The sequence below is a fragment of the Cibotium barometz genome, chromosome 54 (genome assembly GCF_041138505.1).
Source record: "Cibotium barometz isolate CiBa-2024 chromosome 54, ASM4113850v1, whole genome shotgun sequence".
NCBI lineage: Eukaryota > Viridiplantae > Streptophyta > Polypodiopsida > Cyatheales > Cibotiaceae > Cibotium > Cibotium barometz.
The window spans coordinates 17,502,055-17,521,644 of NC_141099.1; the positions used below are offsets into that span (position 1 = coordinate 17,502,055).

At 46.4% G+C, this 19,590-nt stretch overlaps 1 protein-coding gene across 1 annotated transcript in view; it reads right to left on the reverse strand.

Moving 5' to 3' along the window:
* Positions 1–19,366, reverse strand: part of LOC147607908 (uncharacterized) — a 62,334-nt gene extending 42,968 nt beyond the window's left edge. Inside the window, exon 1 of the mRNA XM_086789573.1 lies at positions 18,933–19,366. Within this exon, the coding sequence (XP_086645699.1) occupies positions 18,933–19,328 (396 nt within the window). The 5' untranslated portion in view covers positions 19,329–19,366. The remainder of the gene's footprint in view (positions 1–18,932) is intronic.
* Positions 19,367–19,590: the final 224 nt, after the last annotated feature.

Sequence of the window (19,590 nt, forward strand, 5' to 3'; positions counted from 1 at the left end):
CCTCTGTGTACTATCCGCCTTGTCTGTAGGAGCTGGCCGACTCTGTTGATGCTGGCCGACAGGTTTTTACTGCAACCGACTGTAGTGCTGCTGGTCGGGTACACTCAAGGGGCTGTCGGCTCCTTTTATGCAGGCCGATTGGCTGCCCTGGGGCCTTATAAAATGGCCCCTTGCCCCCCCACCTTGTACATAGTGTATCCCGGGATTTCTTGTGTATACAGCAGAGTTATACGCTTCTCTCTCTCTCTCTCTCTCTCTCTCTCTCTCTCTCTGTTCTGCGTTTTTCTGCTGTGCACTTGCTCTTGGTGTTTTCAGATCTCGTCTTCATTTCCATTGCATATTCTGACAAGAACGAGGGGGATCCTTGGCATAGAAAAATTGGCAAATAAGGTAGCCACAAAGTGTACCAGCCAAGCTTAAGCATCATGAATACTAGAGCTTGCTATATATCAGACAAAAATAGTTTGATGCTATTGATGAAAATGGCATGTCTAACTTCTTCGTCAAAAAGTTTGGACACAAAGAAAGCTAACTTCTTCATCAAAAAGTTTGGACACACTAATGGCTTATACAAAAGATGCCTCCTCACGGTGGAAGATACAAGACATTTGTCCACAGATTGTCCAGAGAAAAAAGCAACTATGAACGTTGCACGAGTCAACCATGCACAAGGGTCGCAGGCAGTGGAAAGAGTGAATGCTGGGGATCCATTTCCATAAACCATGTGGGGTAACAATTAACCAGACCCTAGTGCATGTGAGGGTTATGGAAAAGTAGAAACAATGATGTTTTTGATATTCCTCGTGTACCTACATTTTAAATGCTATTGTCTGATTGGTAGCAACAATGTTGGAGACGGCTATGGAGCAAGAGGAGACTCTACATGAGGCTAGATACCACATGTTGGCACATGCAGAAATATCCTTCCTCAACACTATGCATGTTCTGATACGCCATGGGGAGTTTGCCAAGCTTACTAGAGAAAGGAAAGAGCAAATGGTGGCAGTGTATGAAGGCTAGATACTTGACCCCTTGAGGCGACAAACCTAGCACAGATGGATGCATGTTCTGATACGCCATGGGGAGTTTGCCGAGCTTACTCAAGAAAGGAAAGAGCAAATGGTGGTAATGTATGAAGGCTAGATACTTGACCCCTCGAGGCGACAAACCTAGCACAAATGGATGCAAAGGGCACAGCTATAAAGGCGGCAGACACAACCAACTGAAATCCTACGTGTTGGTGGACAATCCATAAAATAAAGACTTGTCTGGTTTACCGGCAAATAATTTTGTGTTGCCAGCCCATGCGACTTATGTATAAAAATGTCACATGCACTTTGCACTGTAGTGCATGGTGACAAACTGACTCATCATCAGCAGTGCAACATTGTACAGTATTAGTTCCATTCAGAGTGATATTTGTCGTACACTGCGACCCCATTGTAATCCTCAGTCCAGATAAGTCAAGCACGAGCTACATAGGTCATTCTCATCCATGGCAAGTCAGTCAGTCAGTCCAAGTCCCTTAACCCACTTATAGAGACACATTCATGCATATACAGTCAATAGAAACCTTAACGTTTGCATTAGAAAGCATTATGCATTATGCATTTTGCATAGCATTCATTCATGGCATCTAGACCATTGCATAAACCCCAGATATCATCTAGTATTTATCAGGATATTTACTAGGAATTTTTTGGTGATTTATCCATAATTTTCAGCATTTTATACATCATTTAGGCATTTATTATGGACATGAGCAATCGGCCAGCTCTGTAGCCAGCCGACTGGCTCTCTTGGTCCAAATAAATAGATCACTAGCATATTCAGCCATTCATTCATCATAATTCAACATTGAGCATTCAAGCACTTGGCATCCTCAGCACAAGGAGCATAAGCGATTGCAGTTTCAGCCACCATCCCTCACCGTTTTCCTCCTACAGCCCTAGGCGCCTCAACGCATGAGCATTCAGCACTCCTACATCAGCAAAACGCATCAGTTCAGCATTCAGCCAACAATTCACCTTGCGTTTTCTGCATCCATACAGTTTTCAGCATTCATCATCTCATCGTTTTGCTCCAGCCACTTGGTGAAGGTAAAATGCAGCATTCATATTCATTTACAGCATTCATACTCAGTCTAGAACAGTCCCAAACAGCCCCTCTCAGCCTCAGCTTTGCATCCCCTTCTCATTCCATTGGGAAGAGTGCATGGGCTCGAGATTGGACATCCTTGGTGCTTCTACAGCAGTGTATAGTTCAGCCCAACACTTGGTCTTCAGAGGTCTTGCGTTTGGCTTATCGTCAGTCTCTTTAAAGATAATAAAGCAAATACTATCTCGGTAACAGGATAGGGGGCCCTTCAGTGGGTAATTCGGGACCCCACACGGTGTACAGTTCTCATCTCTCTCTCATATCTCTTTAAAGTTTGAAGTCTTAAAGTGGATTGCTAAACTCGCGAAACTCAGGTACAAAAGACGGTGTGAGCATTTGTGTGACAAGATCCTCCAATACGAATACTTCCGCTGCATGTTACAAAAAAACACCAAGGCCGATATTTTGAAGAGTTTGCACATAGTCCATATATATGATATTTAAACCCATTGCTTCGAGACAAGCACATGAAATGGGGCACCTTTCTGCAAATTATTCAGTTTCATATTTTGCATGTCTCAAGAAAAGACAATGTGGTGGGTGATGTGTCAAATCCCCAAGGGTCTCCTCGAAGAGCAATCCTGAAACAAGACCCGAAACCTGCAAAACAAAGCCATAAATTGTGAAGGGGGTCCAGGCCTCACTCACTGCCCAACCATGACAGCCGTGGGCAAAGCCCACAAGACCTAGTTGTCCCACCGAGCCACGAGCTGAGCTAACTAGCTAGACGTACCGACCAGCCTCTACCCCATGACGGCCCATACTGCCATGGGGCTACCCTCGTGGGCGAGACTGCTGCAGCCTGCCAGCCTTGGCTGCATGAAGCAAGTGCACGTCTCCACTAGATCCAGGATTCCAGGCTCCTAACCGCAAAGCTCTCACATGGACTCGCGAGGCTTTGACTAACTAACTTACCTTGGCCACCTTTTTATAGGCTCTTGGCCGGTCACTGGGCGTCCACACATCGCACCCGCCCGTCAATCCATCCCTAGCCCAGCTCGCCAATTAGCCTGCCTAGCTCCAAGCTACCCCAAGCCCTGAAGCTAGTCTTGTGTGCATGCTGCACACGGTAGATATACTCTATGCACCTGATATACTCCCCTTCCTCTAAGAGCTCACTCCTGAGCTCAGTAAAAACTCAGGGTAATCCCTCTGAAGGGTGGTCAATGTCTCCCATGTAGCGTCCTCCTCAACACGATCCTTCCACTTGATCTTGTATTCCGTGTGTAGTATATGCTGCAAACCTCTTTCACGAAATCCAAGAATCTTTTCCGGTTCGTATGGCACAAATGTCATATCCTTGACATCTATGATTTCTTGAGGAGTAACTAACTGCTCTGCTCCACCCAATACTTCCTTAAGTCTATTGACATGAAATACATGATGAACTTTCACACGAGAAGGCAAGTCCAATTCATATACAACTGAACCAATCCGAAATGATCCACAGTATCTAGGGGATAATTACGGAGATCGGCCCGTCCGTAAAGTCTCGGAATCTTTCGGAACTCACAAATACACCATTGTTCATTCAGAGAATTCTCTCGATGAACACATGTCTATTAGAATAAAATTCGTCTCTATCTTGAGCGCTTCTAATAGATTCCTTTGCAACTTGTAACATTTCTTACATGTCTTGCAAAAAAGTACGTGTTGCATCATGCTAAAGTCCTCAAAATCCCACGGTAATACATGATCTACGTCGAAATCCGTACATAAGCATAAAAGGACTAAAACCTATACTCGTATGCTTAGTACTGTTGTATGCAAATTCTAACATAGAAAGATAATCCTCCCATGAACCCTGTCTTTTGGAGACATGCACGAAGGATGTCCTCCAAAGTCTGATTCACCCTTTCAGTCTGGCCATCAAATTGAGGATGATCTGAGGAACTCAGATTCAAAGTTTTTTCCAACTTCTCAAAAACAAGCCTCCAAAAGTCACTTGTAAACTCCCTATCATTGACTATGGCCTGCGGTAAACCATACAGTCTAAACAATTGCCCAATAAATTGTCTTGCTTATTGCGTAGCTGTAACAATCTTCCGTGTAGGTAAAAATCCGGCCATCTTTGTCAAGAAATCTACCACAACCCAAATAGAATCGTAGCCTTGACGTGTTCTTGGCAATCCAATAATAAAATCCATGGAAATACTTTTCCACTTATTACTTGTGATTTGCAAAGGATGCAACATCCCAGCCTGTCTAAAGTGTTCAGCTTTATTCACTTGACAAATCAAACACTTAGAGCACATAATCTTGTACATACTCTTTCATCTTTGGCCAATAGAAAGTGTCTCACTAAAGCTAATGTCTTGTGTACCCCACGGTGTCCAAAAGAAGGGGCTTCGTGATACTCCTTAAGAATCTTGGACCTAAAGTCTGGGACCTGTGGTGCACAAATGTTGTCATTACGGAACAATAAACCATTCTGAATCATCCACTGGCCTCCCGTAGCCTAAATCGTAAGTTACTCAATCATCGAGTGTTGATCAATCAATGAGCTCCCGTCGTGAATCCTATGCCAATATAGACCAAAATAACTATCAATCCTACAAAGCCCTCTCAATGACTGAAATAAGTCAGTGGAAATCTCGGTGAACGACAAAGTATTCACCTCTCTGATCCGACTAAGTGCATTTGCTACACTATTTATAGATCCCTTGCGATAGCATATTTCAAAATCAAAATCTTGCATTAACTATGTCCATCTAGCTTTTCGTCCTCTCAAATCATCCGCAACACACATACTTAATTGATTGATGATCAGTCAATACCACAAACTTGGAGCCATATAAATAATGTCTCCAAACCTTGAGAGCGTAAATGACAACGTAAAGCTCCTTCTCAAGGGTTGGCCAACGAGATTGAGTGTCGCCCAGCTTTCGACTCTCGAAAGCAACAGGTCTACCATCTTGTTGGAATAGAGCAACCCCGATCTCACAGTCACTCGCGTCGATCTCAAGAACATAAGGCCGACTAGGATCGGGCAGTGCTAAGGTAGGTGCTTCCGTGACTTTATCTTTCAAAAGTCTAGAGGCGGTATCCAAATCGTTATTCCAAGGGATACACTAATTCGACTTACATCCACAACCTTTCAACAAGTGAGTCATCGGTAGTGTGAGCTGAGAGTACTCCCGCACATATTTTCGAAGAAAAACAACAAAACCGAGAAAAGAACAAAGTTGTCTCGCCACACTGGCGCCTGATCCGTGATTCTTGCAGTACACCGGGTGGGCAGATTCGCAGCCGCTCGGATGGGGACTACTCTCCATCAAGCCGCTTGCGAAGGCCCGCCGTACGGCTGAGACAGCATCCACCTCAGCAGGTCATCCATGAGGATCATCTCATGGAATGTACAGGGCCTTGGCGGAGCACATTTTATACGCTATCGTGGTTGCTTGAGGCAGGAGCTTCAGAGATGCCTGGTTGGTGGCAGCATTGATATTTTGATGATGCAGGAGCACCACTTGGGTGAGAGCAGGATCCGGAGATATGGTTCGGTGATGCCTGGTAGATGGGACACCTTTTGGTCTGCAGGGTTTGGTCCTTTGGGTGGACAGGGAGGAGTATGCATGGTCATTGCAGATGTATGGCGGCAGGCCATTGTGGATCGAGGGATCATTGTGCCTGGTAGAGCACAGTATGTCATTCTGAGGATGCATGATGAGCTATTGGGCGTGCTCAACGTCTATGCGCCCAATCATGCTAGTGCCAGAGCAGAGTTCTGGACCCAGGTTACGGATGCATTGCCAGAGGCCGCACATTGGTGTGTCGGGGGAGACTTCAACATGCTTGAGGACCCGGCCGATAGGGTGGGAGGCAGTCATGTTACAGTGCACGGCACGGAGCTTGCAGCTTGGGACCGGTTTTGCATGTCACAGAGGATCACTGATGCATGGCAGCATGGGGCCTTCTCCCGCTCTCAATACAGTCTTAGTTTCTCTCGGTCGGATCGCCGGCAGGGAGGGACTAATCTATCACGGATTGATCGCTTTTATGTGGGCGACTGGTTAGGGGAGCGAGGGGGCTCCGTCGGTATTCTCGTTGGCACCTCATTTTCAGATCATGCGCCAGTTATCTTGACATTGGAGGAGAGGACACGGAAGCCCAGCTTGCAGTTGAGGATCCCAAAGAGGGTACTTACAGATCCCAGTCTCGCTGAGGACATTGAGAGGATCTTGCATGATAGTCGGTGCTCTGACCAGGATGCAGCAGGCCAGTGTGCCCAGGGACTCATCGAGCTTAGCTCTTTTTTGCACGCTGCAGCTTTGACACGGCTGGGAGAGATTCGCGAGCGGGAGCATCGGCTGAGACGCAGCCTTGCTTCGCTACAGCGCCTTCAAGAGCAGCAGCTTGCATGTGAGTGGGTGGCGTCGCAGCTGAGCCAAGCACGCCAGGAGGTTAGAGAGGCAGAGGAGCAGAGACATGAGTTTTACTATCATCGTCAGGCCTCTCAGTGGACGCAGCTTGGTGATAGAGTAACTCGGGAGTTTTTTGAGATCACTGGACCCCGCCATGCTCGAGCAGGAGTCCGTCAGCTTGGTAGACCGGATGGATCGGTAGCTACTGAGCCCGGGGAGATCAGAGACATTGCCACTGCATTCTATAGAGACCTGCTTTCAGCGGAGCCTGCCACTGAGGATCGAGATGCTTGCAAACAGACTATGTGGGTCCATGTGCAGAGGAGGGTCACAGATCGTATGCGTACAGTTCTTGGTGCGCCTCTTTCAGAGATTGAGCTTGCCGAGGCCTTGAGGGTCCTGCCGCGACATAGTTGCCCAGGGGAGGACGGACTGACGCTGGCCTTTTTTATGCGCTATTGGGACCTTTTGGGGCCAGGCCTCCGCAGGGGCTTTCAGTATGTTTTGGACACTGGGGTGATGCCACAGAGCTTTTCAGAGGGCTTGATCTTTCTTATCCCCAAGGGGGAGGGAGTATCAGATGATATTCGACATTGGAGGCCTATTACGATCCTCAATACTGTCTACAAGGTCTTAGCAAAGGCCTTGAGTTTGAGGATCCAGCCCTTCCTGGGAGAGTTGATTCATGCTACCCAGACAAGATTCGTCAAGAAGCGCAGTATCCTTGACAACATCTTTACTTTCTGGGAGGCGACGGCCCGAGCTAGATTTCTTGACGAGGACTTGGTCATGATGCTTCTCGATTTTGAGAAGGCATACGATAGAGTTGATTGGGGTTTCTTAGAGGGCAGTATGCTTCGCCTGGGCTTTGAGCCAGGATGGATCAGAGGGGTGCGGCTCTGTATTCCACAGCTCGTAGCCAGGTGTTGATTGCAGGAGGACGGGGGCCGAGTTTTGAGCTGACCAGATCAGTCCGTCGGGGGTGTCCCCTCGCCCCTTTTCTTTTTCTCTTCTTTGCGGAGGCTATGAGCATGTATTTGACGGCAGAGGAGGTTGGTTTGAGAGGACTCCAGCTCCCAGTCCGGGGGGGAGGACCTGCTCGGTGCTGAGTTTGCAGACGACACAGGCTTATTTTTGCATGGCCAAGAGGCCAATCTTCTTCGGGCAGAGCAATCGCTCCAGGTTTTTTGTGCAGCTTCGAGAGCATTGATCAATTGGCGCAAGACAATGGCCTTTTGGATCAGTAGTGCTCCCACTTCGGCATGGAGCCCGGACCCCGGTTTTAGATGGATTCCTCGTGGCACAGCAGTGCGGTATTTGGGATGCCAGATTGGACTAGATTTGTCACCTGGGCAGCAGATTGCCCCGCTTCTTCTAAGCATTCGGAAGAAGCTTTTGTATTGGAGTACAGCTCGACTATCCTTGGCTGGGAGGGTGGTGGTGGCAAATCAGGTGCTGTTAGCGACCATGTGGTACATTACGTCTTGTTGGATCTTCTCGAGCTCTTGCATCAGCCAGGTACAGAGGCTGATCAGGAACTTTCTTTGGTCTGGGCGGGACGGTCAGCCAGCCCGGGCAAAGGTTGCATGGGCAGTTATTACACTTCCACTCGCTCAGGGAGGCTTGGGCATTATAGATCCAGTCGATCAGAGTGGAAGCTTATTGTTCGGGGGCTGCTTCCAGGCGCTGAGCCTTGGAAAGAGCTTCTCTTGCAGCGGCTGCAGGCTCGGGCTCCCCCAGCAGGGGGCACTTGGGCACCAGAGATTCGCTGGATCTTCATAGAGATGAGGAGGACAGGCCTCAGGAGAGGATGGGAGGACAGATTTGCTTTGAGCATCCTGAGAGCTTGGGAGCTGCTGAGACCGAGGCTCTCTCAGCGACCTCCTTCTTGTGTTGAGGAGCGGGCCAGACAGCCGCTCATCTGGAGCCCAGCGGTTCGCACAAAGCAGGGTCATATGCTGGGTTCTCGGCCTCGTCTAGCCTGGGGTCCTTTAGCGGCAGGCCCAGCACGTAGTTTTGGAGACTGGCAGGATTTCTGCAGTCTCCCAGAGGAGATCCAGGTGGAGAGGCTGAGTCACTTCAGAGGGGGGTTGATTATGAGGGATGATATTCAGGAGGCACTCACAGAGGAGTGGTTCACGCCTTTCGAGCTAGTGTCCCCACGGTGGATGGGAGCCTTTACACAGTTGGAGATCCTGATTGCTGTCAGAGCTTGCACTGAGGATGGCAGATGCCTCTACTATGAGATTCAGGATGAGGGCAGACTTCAGAGAGTGGAGGTGGAGTCGCCTTTGGTTGCAGAGTGCACCTTTCAGAGGATACGGGTAGTGGCCACCGCTTCTCGGAAGTGGCATATTGACCCCGACCCTGCTGATGTGCTCTCGGATTGGCGCATATGGGCATATGCAGCGCGCCCCTTGGCCCGGCTACAGTGGGACCCTGGGGAGTACGAGTGGCATGATCCTTATGCATCCCTTGAGGCCACAGAGATCACCTTTTTCCAGTATACTGTTCGGCTGGGGCGGCATATTTTGACGGCGAGGAGGATGGTCTCTCCAGCTGCAGCGGGGCATTGGCGGCTACAGGGACTCTCACAGGAGTTCCTGGAGGATTTTTGGGCTCGGCTCTGGGCTAGTCAACAGGCCCGCAGGATCTGGACTTTCCAGTGGCTAGTCGCCCACAGGGGCTCAGCAGTTGGCACCTGGCTTGTTTATAGCGGTCTTCCGGCGGCCTGCGTCCGATGTGGCCACCCTATGGAGACACAGAGACATTGCCTTTGGGATTGCCCTCAGGCGCAGCAGATTTGGCTGCGGATGCTGCGTATTCTGGCCCCCCTCTCTCCAGAGGGTATGTTTACGTGGGGTGCCGCTACTTGGTCGACTTTGTCAGGGCCTGCTATGGGCTATGAGATGGAGCAGGACAGTCAGGCCATCAGATTCATTAGGGGCCAGCCTCGCCTGGTTCCGGCACCGGATTTCTCGTCCGCCAGCTGGACACAGGAGAGGGATTTACGATGGGAGCTCCTCAGCAGCCTCACCATCTGGTTCACCTGGAGGGCCCGGTGTTTCACGGCCTTTGAGGGGAGACTGGAGCCACCAGCAGAGGCTGTACGAGGGATTTGGCAGGAGTTGATCCACACCCTGCGAGGACAGTATGACCGCATTTGGGGCGACTCGGCCGGGGCGACTCGGATGAGGCGATCTTGCGGCGCCAGGCCTTTCACACCACCTGGCGCAGCGGCCCCTTCTACACCTTACACACGGGATCCCCCCATTGGCATTAAAAGACACCTGTTTGGCTTCCCCCCCCCCTATTGTATGATCTAGCCCCTCAGTCCTTTGTACTGATGCTTGTATTTTGCAGCACCTGGGGAGAGTCTCCCGGGCTGCCTTGTTGTATTCACTGCTCTTTTTCTCTTATGAGCAGGAGAGATCTTTTGTAGCCCTACGGGCGTTTTTATATAACTAATGAAAGGATCTTTTCTCGAAAAAAAAAAAAAAAGAACGAAGTTGTCTCACCGTCTACGGTATCGGCCAAGCCAAAACCTTCTACACTCGGTCATAGTCAATGCTCAACCCGTCTCGTGTGATCTTGTATCCCATAATTTCTATCATAAAAAACTCACATTTACTAAATTTAGCATATAGTCGATTCTGACTTAAAATAATCAAGACAATCATGCAGTGTCTAACATGATCCTCGAGAGTACAACTGTAATGGCCATACCTAGTCCGAAAGGCGGTTCTTTCGACGTGCCTTTCATGAATACGTATCTGGTGGTAGCCAGTACGTAAATCTATCTTTGTGAAATACTTTGCTTCCACTAAACGGTCAATCAGGTCATCTAATCTAGGGAGAGGAAAGCAGTTCTTGATTGTCACTTTGGTCAGTCTCTTGTAATCTACACACATTCGCCAAGTGTTATCCTTCTTTCTCCTAACTAACACAGGCGCACCCCAAGGTAATTTACTTGGATGGATCTGGCCCATCCTCAAATAATCTGCGAGTTGTTTAGCCAACTCATCTTCCTGAGCCTGGCTCATCTTGTAAGACGGAATGCTAACAAGTTGAGCACCAGGGACTAGATCAATACGATGATCCACTACCATTTCGGGTGGTAAACCCTATGGCAGCTCCTTAGGAAATACATCTTGAAACGAGTCAAGTAACTTCTTTAATTCTTTGCTTTCAAACACAGTTTATTCATTAACATCCATAGCAGGTACGAGAAATGAAGAAAGTGAAATCAAGACATAGTGAAAAGCAGTATACAAAGAAGAATCCATTATATTTCCAAAATCAATTGTATTTACAAGAGGTCCCTGAGAGGGATATATACAATCACCTTGACGGCAAATTGGGTGTTCCTATGTTCAAAAGAAAAAAAATGACTAGACCAATCTATCTAGACCTTAAGGGTCTTAAACCACTCAATCCCTAATAGCAAGTCTACATGCTCTAGGTGCATAACATAGCACTCCGGAATATCTCTGTAGTCCTAAATCCAAATTGGTAGCTTCTCCACTTTTCAATCCCATGTCCAAACCCAATTTCTGCACAAGTTTGTAATTGACAGAGTTGTGTGAGCTTCCGGGGTCCATAAAAATGTGTATTCTATGGCCATTCACTTCTCCATAAACTCCAAGAAGATCGTGCAAGCCGAAAGAGTTAAACAGACAATCAAAACACGAACTAGGGCGAGCAATCACATTGACTGAAGTACCTGTCAAAGACAACTAGTTGGCTGCCTTCGTCTTGGGTCCTGCGTTTGTCTTAGCACCCTTCTTCTTTGGGCACTCCTTACACATGTGTCCTTTTTCTTCACAAATGAAGCAACGTCCCTCCTTCTTGAGCTTCAAAGCCTTGAGGAGACAGTTTTTCGTCGATGGAGTCGAGTTTCGGAGGTTGGTCCGACGACTTTCTTTCTGTCGTACTAGTCATCGGCACAAAGAACTTCCTTTTGTGCTTGTTCCCCTGCCCGGTTACCGTCTTGGTTTTGAAAGAGACCATCGTATCATCATAAATACGCACAGAGTGAATGGCCTCATCCAAAGTTTTGCACTTGTTATTCTGGACCTGTAAACGGTACGAGTCGGGTAATCCTGCTACGAAGAAACCCAAAAGAGTAGTAGAATCCATCTTTGTAGCTTTCATCTGCAAGTCTCTAAAATTCTGGAGGTAGACCTCATAAGTGAGGTTTTGCAAGGTCATAGTCAAACTGGTAAACTGAGCAAATATGTCGTAGTTATCCTTCTTCTTGAGGAACTCTTTCTTAAAGACTTCTTCAAACTACGCCCAAGTTGTTGGTTTAGGTCTGAGTTCTTTCCACCAGAGTAAAGCCTTGCCCGAGAGGAAACCTGCTGCTACCTGAATCTTTTTGTCATCGCCATATGGATGAAACTGGAAGTGGACCTACCACTTATGTAGCCACGTGTGCACAATCTCCTTGGTACGACGCTGCTTTCACTCATCCCCGAACTCCTCCAAAGTGATGTTGGAGCCTAAAGCAGACTCCAGAGAGAGTAGATAGAGTAGTGGTTAATAAAGAGATGGAATTCTACAAAGCCTGCGTCTGCACGGTGACATGTGCTTGATGCTCCGCGAAAGAAGCCTCGAAAGTAATCTTAAACTCCCGAAAGTCGGATTTAGTCACAAAATCTTCGAAGAGATCGCCATCGGCGGCAGTCTCAAGAGGAGTTGGCAAATCTTTGTGTTCGGGAACAAGCTCCATCTCGGATTCTTGGGTCGACATCCTGAAAGAGAAGAGGCGAGGAGCAACTAAGTGTTCGAGAACAAAAGCTCCTGAAATCCAAGAGGGAACCCGAGCACAAAAGGCTCTAGAAGTTTGCAGGGATTCCGGCTGCCAAGAAAACAGTGTACGAGAGAAAACAAGAAGGCTACTCGAGAGATGCTGTTCGGAAACGTACACTGAGTTTTTTTTGTTCCTTGTGCAACCCGACGTTCTTAGGCGGGATTAGAAAATCGGGTGCCCTGATGCGCTTTTGTTTTCTTTCTTTGTTTTTGTTTTTTCTTAAAAAAAACTACGCTGGTGGCGTTTTGCAACAGCCACGTTGGAAGCGTGTTTGCTTAGCCACGTTACATTGGTCGCGTTTTTTTGTTTTGCTACGTTTTTTTTTTACGTAAATTTTTTTTAAAAACGGAAATGCAACACAAGGGCTAAGAAAGACGGGGAGCTTTAAAAAATGCCGCACCCAGGCTGCGTGAATAGGTGGCAATGAAAGGAAAAAAAAAACTCGCCGCACCCGGGTTGCCCGTCACCTGTGAACAGCAACAACGAAAGAAAAAAAAACTCAGTTTTCTGTCCGTTTTCTCTCCCTCTGATGTAGGGCCGACAAAGCTTGGCTTTCTTCTCACCTTGCCCAACTCTCTTCATGCTGTCCGAGTCGACCCTTTCCATGACCACAACCCAACTTGGGTTCCAGCGATGCAAACTAAAGGAAAAAAACACGCTGAAATTTGGGAAAAAAAAAGAATAAACATGAAAAACCGCAATGTAGCGGAGCTCATACCTCTTCTTGACCTCTTTCTTTTCCTACCTACCAACTTGCTTAATCTCCAAGGCATGCTCTGATACCACCGTCAAATCCCCAAGGGTCTCCTCAAAGAGAAATCCTAAAACAAGACCCGAAACCTGCAAAACAAAGCCATAAATCGTCCATAAATCGTGAAGGGAGTGTAGGCCCGACTCACCACCCAACCATGACAGCCGTGGGCAAAGCCCACAAGACCTGGTTCTCCCCACCGAGCCACGAGCTGAGCTAACTAGCTAGACGTACCAACCAGCCTCTACCCCATGACGTCCCATACTGCCACGAGGTTACCCTCGTGGGCCTCGAGACTGTTGCCAGCCTCAGCTGCATGAAGCAAGTGCACGTCTACACTAGATCCAAGCTCTTGACCGCAAATCTCTCACATGGACTCGTGAGACTCTGACTAACTGATTGAGCTTGGCCACCCTTTTATAGGCTCTTGGCCGGTCATCGGGCGTCCACACATTGGCACCCGCCCATCAATCCATCCCTAGCCCAGCTCGCCAATCAGCCTGGCAAGTGGTGCTTGAAAATTAAGGGACAAAGCTGAATTTTACATCAGCTTTTCATCCACAATCCAATGGCATTTCTAAAGCAGCCATTAAAACTTTCAAGCAATCATATTGGCTGTGTTATGACGGTCCCAATCAATGGGCAGGTTTTTCTCATAAGCCAAACATTGTAAAGAAACAGTTGTTTACTTCACTGTAAAAGAGTGGAAACCTCATTCTCAAGGGCATTCCTAGCCATAGATAACCCAGCCAACTCCCTTGCTTGCCCAAGCTTCAACCCTAGCCTTGCACTGATTTGAAACCCTAAATCAGGCCCCTTGCTTGCGCAATCTTCAGCTCCAAATCAGCCCTTGCTTTCTTGAGGTTCATCCCTAGCCTTGAGCTGATTTGAAATCCTAAATCAAGGCCCCCTCTTGCCCAAACTTCATCCCTAAATTCAAGTTAGTTGATAATCCTAGAACAAGTCCCTTCATTACCTATCAAAATCAGCATTGCAAGACTGTGTAAATCGTACAAGTTGAAAGGGTGGTGCTGCTACAGGAGGGATCAACTGTAAAGTTGATTACCAATGACGTGTTTCTAATATTCTGTCTCCTCTCTTCTACAATTATCGCAACAAAGTAAGTGCACAACTTAGTCATGTCCAAGTTGTTAACAATAGTAAGCACCCAAAAAGCTTGAGGAAGAAGAAGAAAAGCAGGATTTTAGCTGCTTCTTTAGGTTTTGGTTTTTGTTTCCGTGTACACATAGTTTTTCAGGTTGTAGGTTTCTTTGAGAACATGGGCCATGTGTTAACCACATTAATTAACATTACTCTTGACGCACGGTCGAGTCTTTTTGCAACATCTCTTTGTAACCATGCAACGTGTTTCATGGAAACGATTTTAAGATATCTCTGAGCTTACGACTCATGTAATGGCGGTTGATAACTAATTTACCGAGCTTACGACTTATGTAATGCGGGTAGTCTATACATGGCCTAGGACATTAGCTTTACTAGCTTTTGGACCCCAGGTCATTCCTTGGGCGCGAAGCACTATACATAATTACAATTGAGCCAACGTTGCTCTTGTGCTCTTGTGGTGATATATTGCATGCTTACTTGCTTCTCTTTGATTCTTGCATGCGTGTGGATTATGGTCTATGCTAGAAGTGATGATTGATTGCTTGGCTCTCTCTTCCTCTCCTTCTCCATCTCCATCTCTCTCCACTCAAGGTAGTTAGAAGCATTAGGTACAGTACGTTTGGAGCGTGTTTGTATGAGTAGCAAAAGCATGCATCAAAATGAAGTACATTAAGTACGTTTATTTTTTTAACATATAAATAAAAAAATATGAAACATCAAAAATTGAGGAATTGGAAAAAATTGGTGGAAATTGAAAGCCTTGGGGGAATTTGTGGAGACTTGGGGAAAATTTGGGAAGATTGGAAAACTTGAGAGAAATTTGGAATATACAAAAACTGTTGGAAATAAGTGCTCACTAGGAGTACCCTTAGTCTTGGTCATCTCAGTGTATGCCACGTGGCACCTCTATAATTGTCCCATAAGTCACTCTACTCTATCTTGTACTTCTCACCTATATATTGTGGGTGTCACATCAATGAAAGTATCTATCTTGTGTCTTGTCTACACTCATCTCAAGGTATGTCTAAGCTTTGTGTTTCCTTTTTAGTCTTGCTCTCATTTCAGTTTCAGTTTTAGCTTTGTCTCTCCCCCTTTTTTTTCTTACATGGTATCAGAGCAGGTTTATCCTGGCTCCCTTCAACGCACCATAGCCTCACCTCACCGACTATCTACTCGCTGCTCTTGCTCTACACAGTCCATGGCAGCTCAAGTTCTACCCATACTGACTCAGCCGTTGCCATTCGATGATCAGAAAGGAAAAACTAGAGTTTCTCTTAAAGAAGATTCCTAGCAGTTGCCCTCATTTTCTGCACTCGGGCTGTTGAACTTGTGTTCTCCTGGATTCCTGGTCGCCCAGATTGCTGGAACAATCCTCTGAACTGCACAGCCCTTGCAAGGATGGCTGCCTCCACAGTACTTACTATTATCCTACTTGAGTAAGTTTACAAAGGCCAGTCTCATTTCAGTAAATGTTTTCCTTAAAGACCTATGGTCCCATGAGCTCCTTTTCTTCTAGTGCTCTATTAAATTTCCCTGTTGTTGCCTCCTTATTTTCCATTTGTGGGTGGTGCCGTACAGTAGAGGCTGACAGGTTGGAATCCTTACAACCAAACCACCCCCTTCTCCCTCTAAAGTCAGCCCTCAGCCACTTGTGGGCAGACCTCGACAACTGCCTTAAGTTTTGCAGAGGCACTTCCAGCTTTGAAAGAGAAAAAACAGTGAGAGTGTCATCACACAGGTGTTATGGATCCAAAGATTTGATGATTTGCATGTACATGGTGGCTTGCAGCTCTAATGAGTACAAGATATTTTTGGAATAAATACAATGCTCTTGTTAAGATAGTTGGATTATGTGTAGGAAGAGCTCTTCCATCAAGTTGAGTCGGGGCTTGTTTGAGAGGCTGGGTTTGACTTGGCTTAATTATAATATTTGTTCGAGAGACTAGTTATCATACTAGTTATAGGCAACAGTGTGTTACTCGATTTCAGTCAATGGGATTTGAGCCCGGGCACACACCAAGAGAGCCAATTCTCATACCAATTGGACTACAAAGCGGTGGACATATTTTTAATATTTTAAATGCCTGAACATTACTTTATATTTACTGAATGTGACAAGGTTTTTTTTTCTTGGCATGTGCGGGGGATGGTCATCCTTATTGGCACGATTAGAATGATGCATGGGGTGTGTTTTTGTAAGAAAAAAAAGGGGGAGAGACAAAGCTAAAACTGAAACTGAAATGAGAGCAAGACTAAAAAGGAAACACAAAGCTTAGACATACCTTGAGATGAGTGTAGACAAGACACAAGATAGATACTTTCATTGATGTGACACCCACAATATATAGGTGAGAAGTACAAGATAGAGTAGAGTGACTTATGGGACAATTATAGAGGTGCCACGTGGCATACACTGAGATGACCAAGACTAAAAGTACTCCTAGTGAGCACTTATTTCCAACACCCTCCTTAAGTGGACACTAGGAGAAAGACAGAAAGACAAGACTAGAAGATAGACATAAAGACCTATAGACTGAGAGACAAGACATGACAGACAAAAGATCCCGAGACACCCCTCCTCAAGTGATATCCTCATATGGGTCCACAAGGATAGGGACAAGATGGATCTAAAACAAGACACACTCAGATTGATAGACAAATAGACAGACAGACAAGACTAGATAGACAGAAGACTGACTGTAGACAGAAAGATGGACCTTGAAGACATCCCCTCCTCAAGGGCAATCTTTGCCTCTTGGGTAGGGACAAGAGAGAGGTCAAAAAGCATAATGAGAAAGACACTAGAACCCCTTGACCTACATCATCGGTGGTCAAAGTGGTAGAAAAGAAAGGTGAAGTAATCAGAAAGCCCACTCCTCATCATGTGAGGAATGAACAGCAAGATCTGCTGATGAAGATGTTGCAGCAACATGGGCTGAGGTAGATGCGGGGGCTGATGTAGAGGTTTTAGAGTAGCAGTCCTTCTCCCGGTGATTATCACGGCCACAAATGGTGCATGGATGAGCCTTGAAGCAGTCCTTCTCCATATGATTAGTTTTTCCACAATGGGTGCAAGGCTTTCTTACCTTTGAACTTCCTTTCTTTGCTAGAAATGCAGTGTCAGTTACCTTTTGTTGTTTTGTTCTTTCCTCTTCTTGGAGAGCATTGATGATACCTTCAAGAGTAGGATTATTGTGATACTTGAAGGTAGTGACAAGTGTAGCATAGGTGTCAGGTAAGCTTTTGAGAAGCACAGCAATAGCAATATCTTCAGAGATGGGGGACTTCACTGATGCAAGCTGAACCATAAGACTGCGAAAATAATTGACATGAGAGGCTATAGTAACTCCCTCCTGCATATATAGATCAAAGAATGAGATCATAAGTGCAATCTTAGAGTTTTTAGAGCGAGGTCCAAAAAGGGTATCCAAAGTAATCCATGCTCGAGAAGCAGACTGTATGTCGGAGATGTGATGAATATAATCATCTCCAAGACCGAGCAAGATGATAGCATAGGCTTTGTCATTATTGGCAGTGGGAGCATAAGTGATAACTTGCTCAATGTCGGAATCTTCGGGAGCAGCAGGGTGAACAACGTCCCAAAGACTTTCTTTCATAAGATGGCGCTTGATTTTGATTTGCCAAGTATGAAAGTTGGACCCATTGAATTTGTCAATAGACATGAGAGAATGAGTAGAAGAGGCCATGTGGGAAGGTCTTACCTCTTGCTAAAATGCAAGGGCAGTGTCTATTCCCTTACAAGATTGCAGAAATAAATGAAAGAAAAGATCCAAATTGTTTTTAGAAGCCGGCTCTCTCACCAGTAAAGAAATGAATACTACTTCACTTACTTGTCCACAAAGCTTTCTCTTTGGGTGGATATGTGTTGTTTTCATATTCCAGCCACCATGGGCACAATTCCCATTCTTCTGTCCCTATGAGATCTTCAATCCAAATCTCATGGATAAATGCTTGTCTCTTCCACCTCATTAGTGATCCATTCTTTGGTTGGATGGTGGAGGGAAGGGACATCAACTTGCTCTTTAAATGTTAGCTACCACCTATTCGAACATATATCAGCATAAATATAATGTATACATATTCAAAGTACTAATTTATATTCATTTTATACCTATATAAAACTCGTTGTGTGGTTGACATCATGTGCTCTCAGATAGCTGAGGTATTTTGTTTGCAGTCAGATACCTCAACCACTACATCACACTTAGGATTTGTCCCCCATTTCTGTGCAGCATGAGGACTGGGAAAGGTACCTGATCAGCCTTTCCAGCTGTCTAACTTTACTCTTTAAGTCTGTGGCCCATAGCAATTGGAATGGCACCCGGTCAGCCATTGTCCCTTTGTAGATACCTTTGTAGATACCGCATGTCATTTTCTGGCACTTCCTGCTGTCTAACTTCGCTCTTGAAGTCTGTGGCCCATAGCAATCGGAACGGCACCCGGTCAGTCGTTGTGCCTTTGCGGATAGCGCATGTCATTTTCTGACACTCCTTTTATTTGTTCAACTATGCAGACGTTCTGAGTCCTGACTACACTTTCCATTTGTTCGACTATGCAGACCGTCTCTCTACACCTTACCTTTGTTCAACTACACAGACATTCTATGTATTCAGCTGTGCAAACCTAGAATTCAAAACAACGTAAAAATCTTCCGTTCATAAAGTTACGGAGAGCTAGGGTTAAGTTGTCAGGATGTGCAAACCTTCTGCTCGGCTTTGTCGCGAATGCTGCAAGTGTTGAGGATGAGAAGGTTACAGTCATCGGGGGAAGGGGCGGCCTGGTAGCCATGGGCCTCGAGCTGGCCTGCCATGCGCTCGGAGTCTGCAACATTCATCTGACAGCCCATGGTGATGATGTAGTAGGAGAGACCATCGCCAGAGCGAGCCTGCGGAGTTTCATTATTATCCACAAGAACGGCCGGAGCTGCAGCTGTGGCAAGGCTGGAGCGGACACAAACACAAGGATTCGGCTTCACAGAGATACACAGGTTTCTAGGGTTAGGAAAACGGCTTAGCTTCGTGAAGAGCTTGGGAGAGGCATGCTGCCGCTGCTGAGAAGCGCAGCAGTGAACTTGGAGGGTGGGGAACGTGAGAGCCATGGTGAGGTGAAGAAGGGTGGCTATGAAATATCCATAAGCTCTCCTAGGATATTCACACTTTTTATCTTGGGTGCATATTCACACTTTTATCTTGGGGTCCATTAATTAATGCCAATGGACTCTAAAGTCCCTTACTTGCCCCAACAACCGCCATCATAGACGGCTCTGCTCTTCCCTCTTCTTTCCCTCACACCTACTATCGCCATCTCTACCCTGTCCAACGTAGCAGCTCGAGAAAATGATTCATCTCTAATGGTGGTTG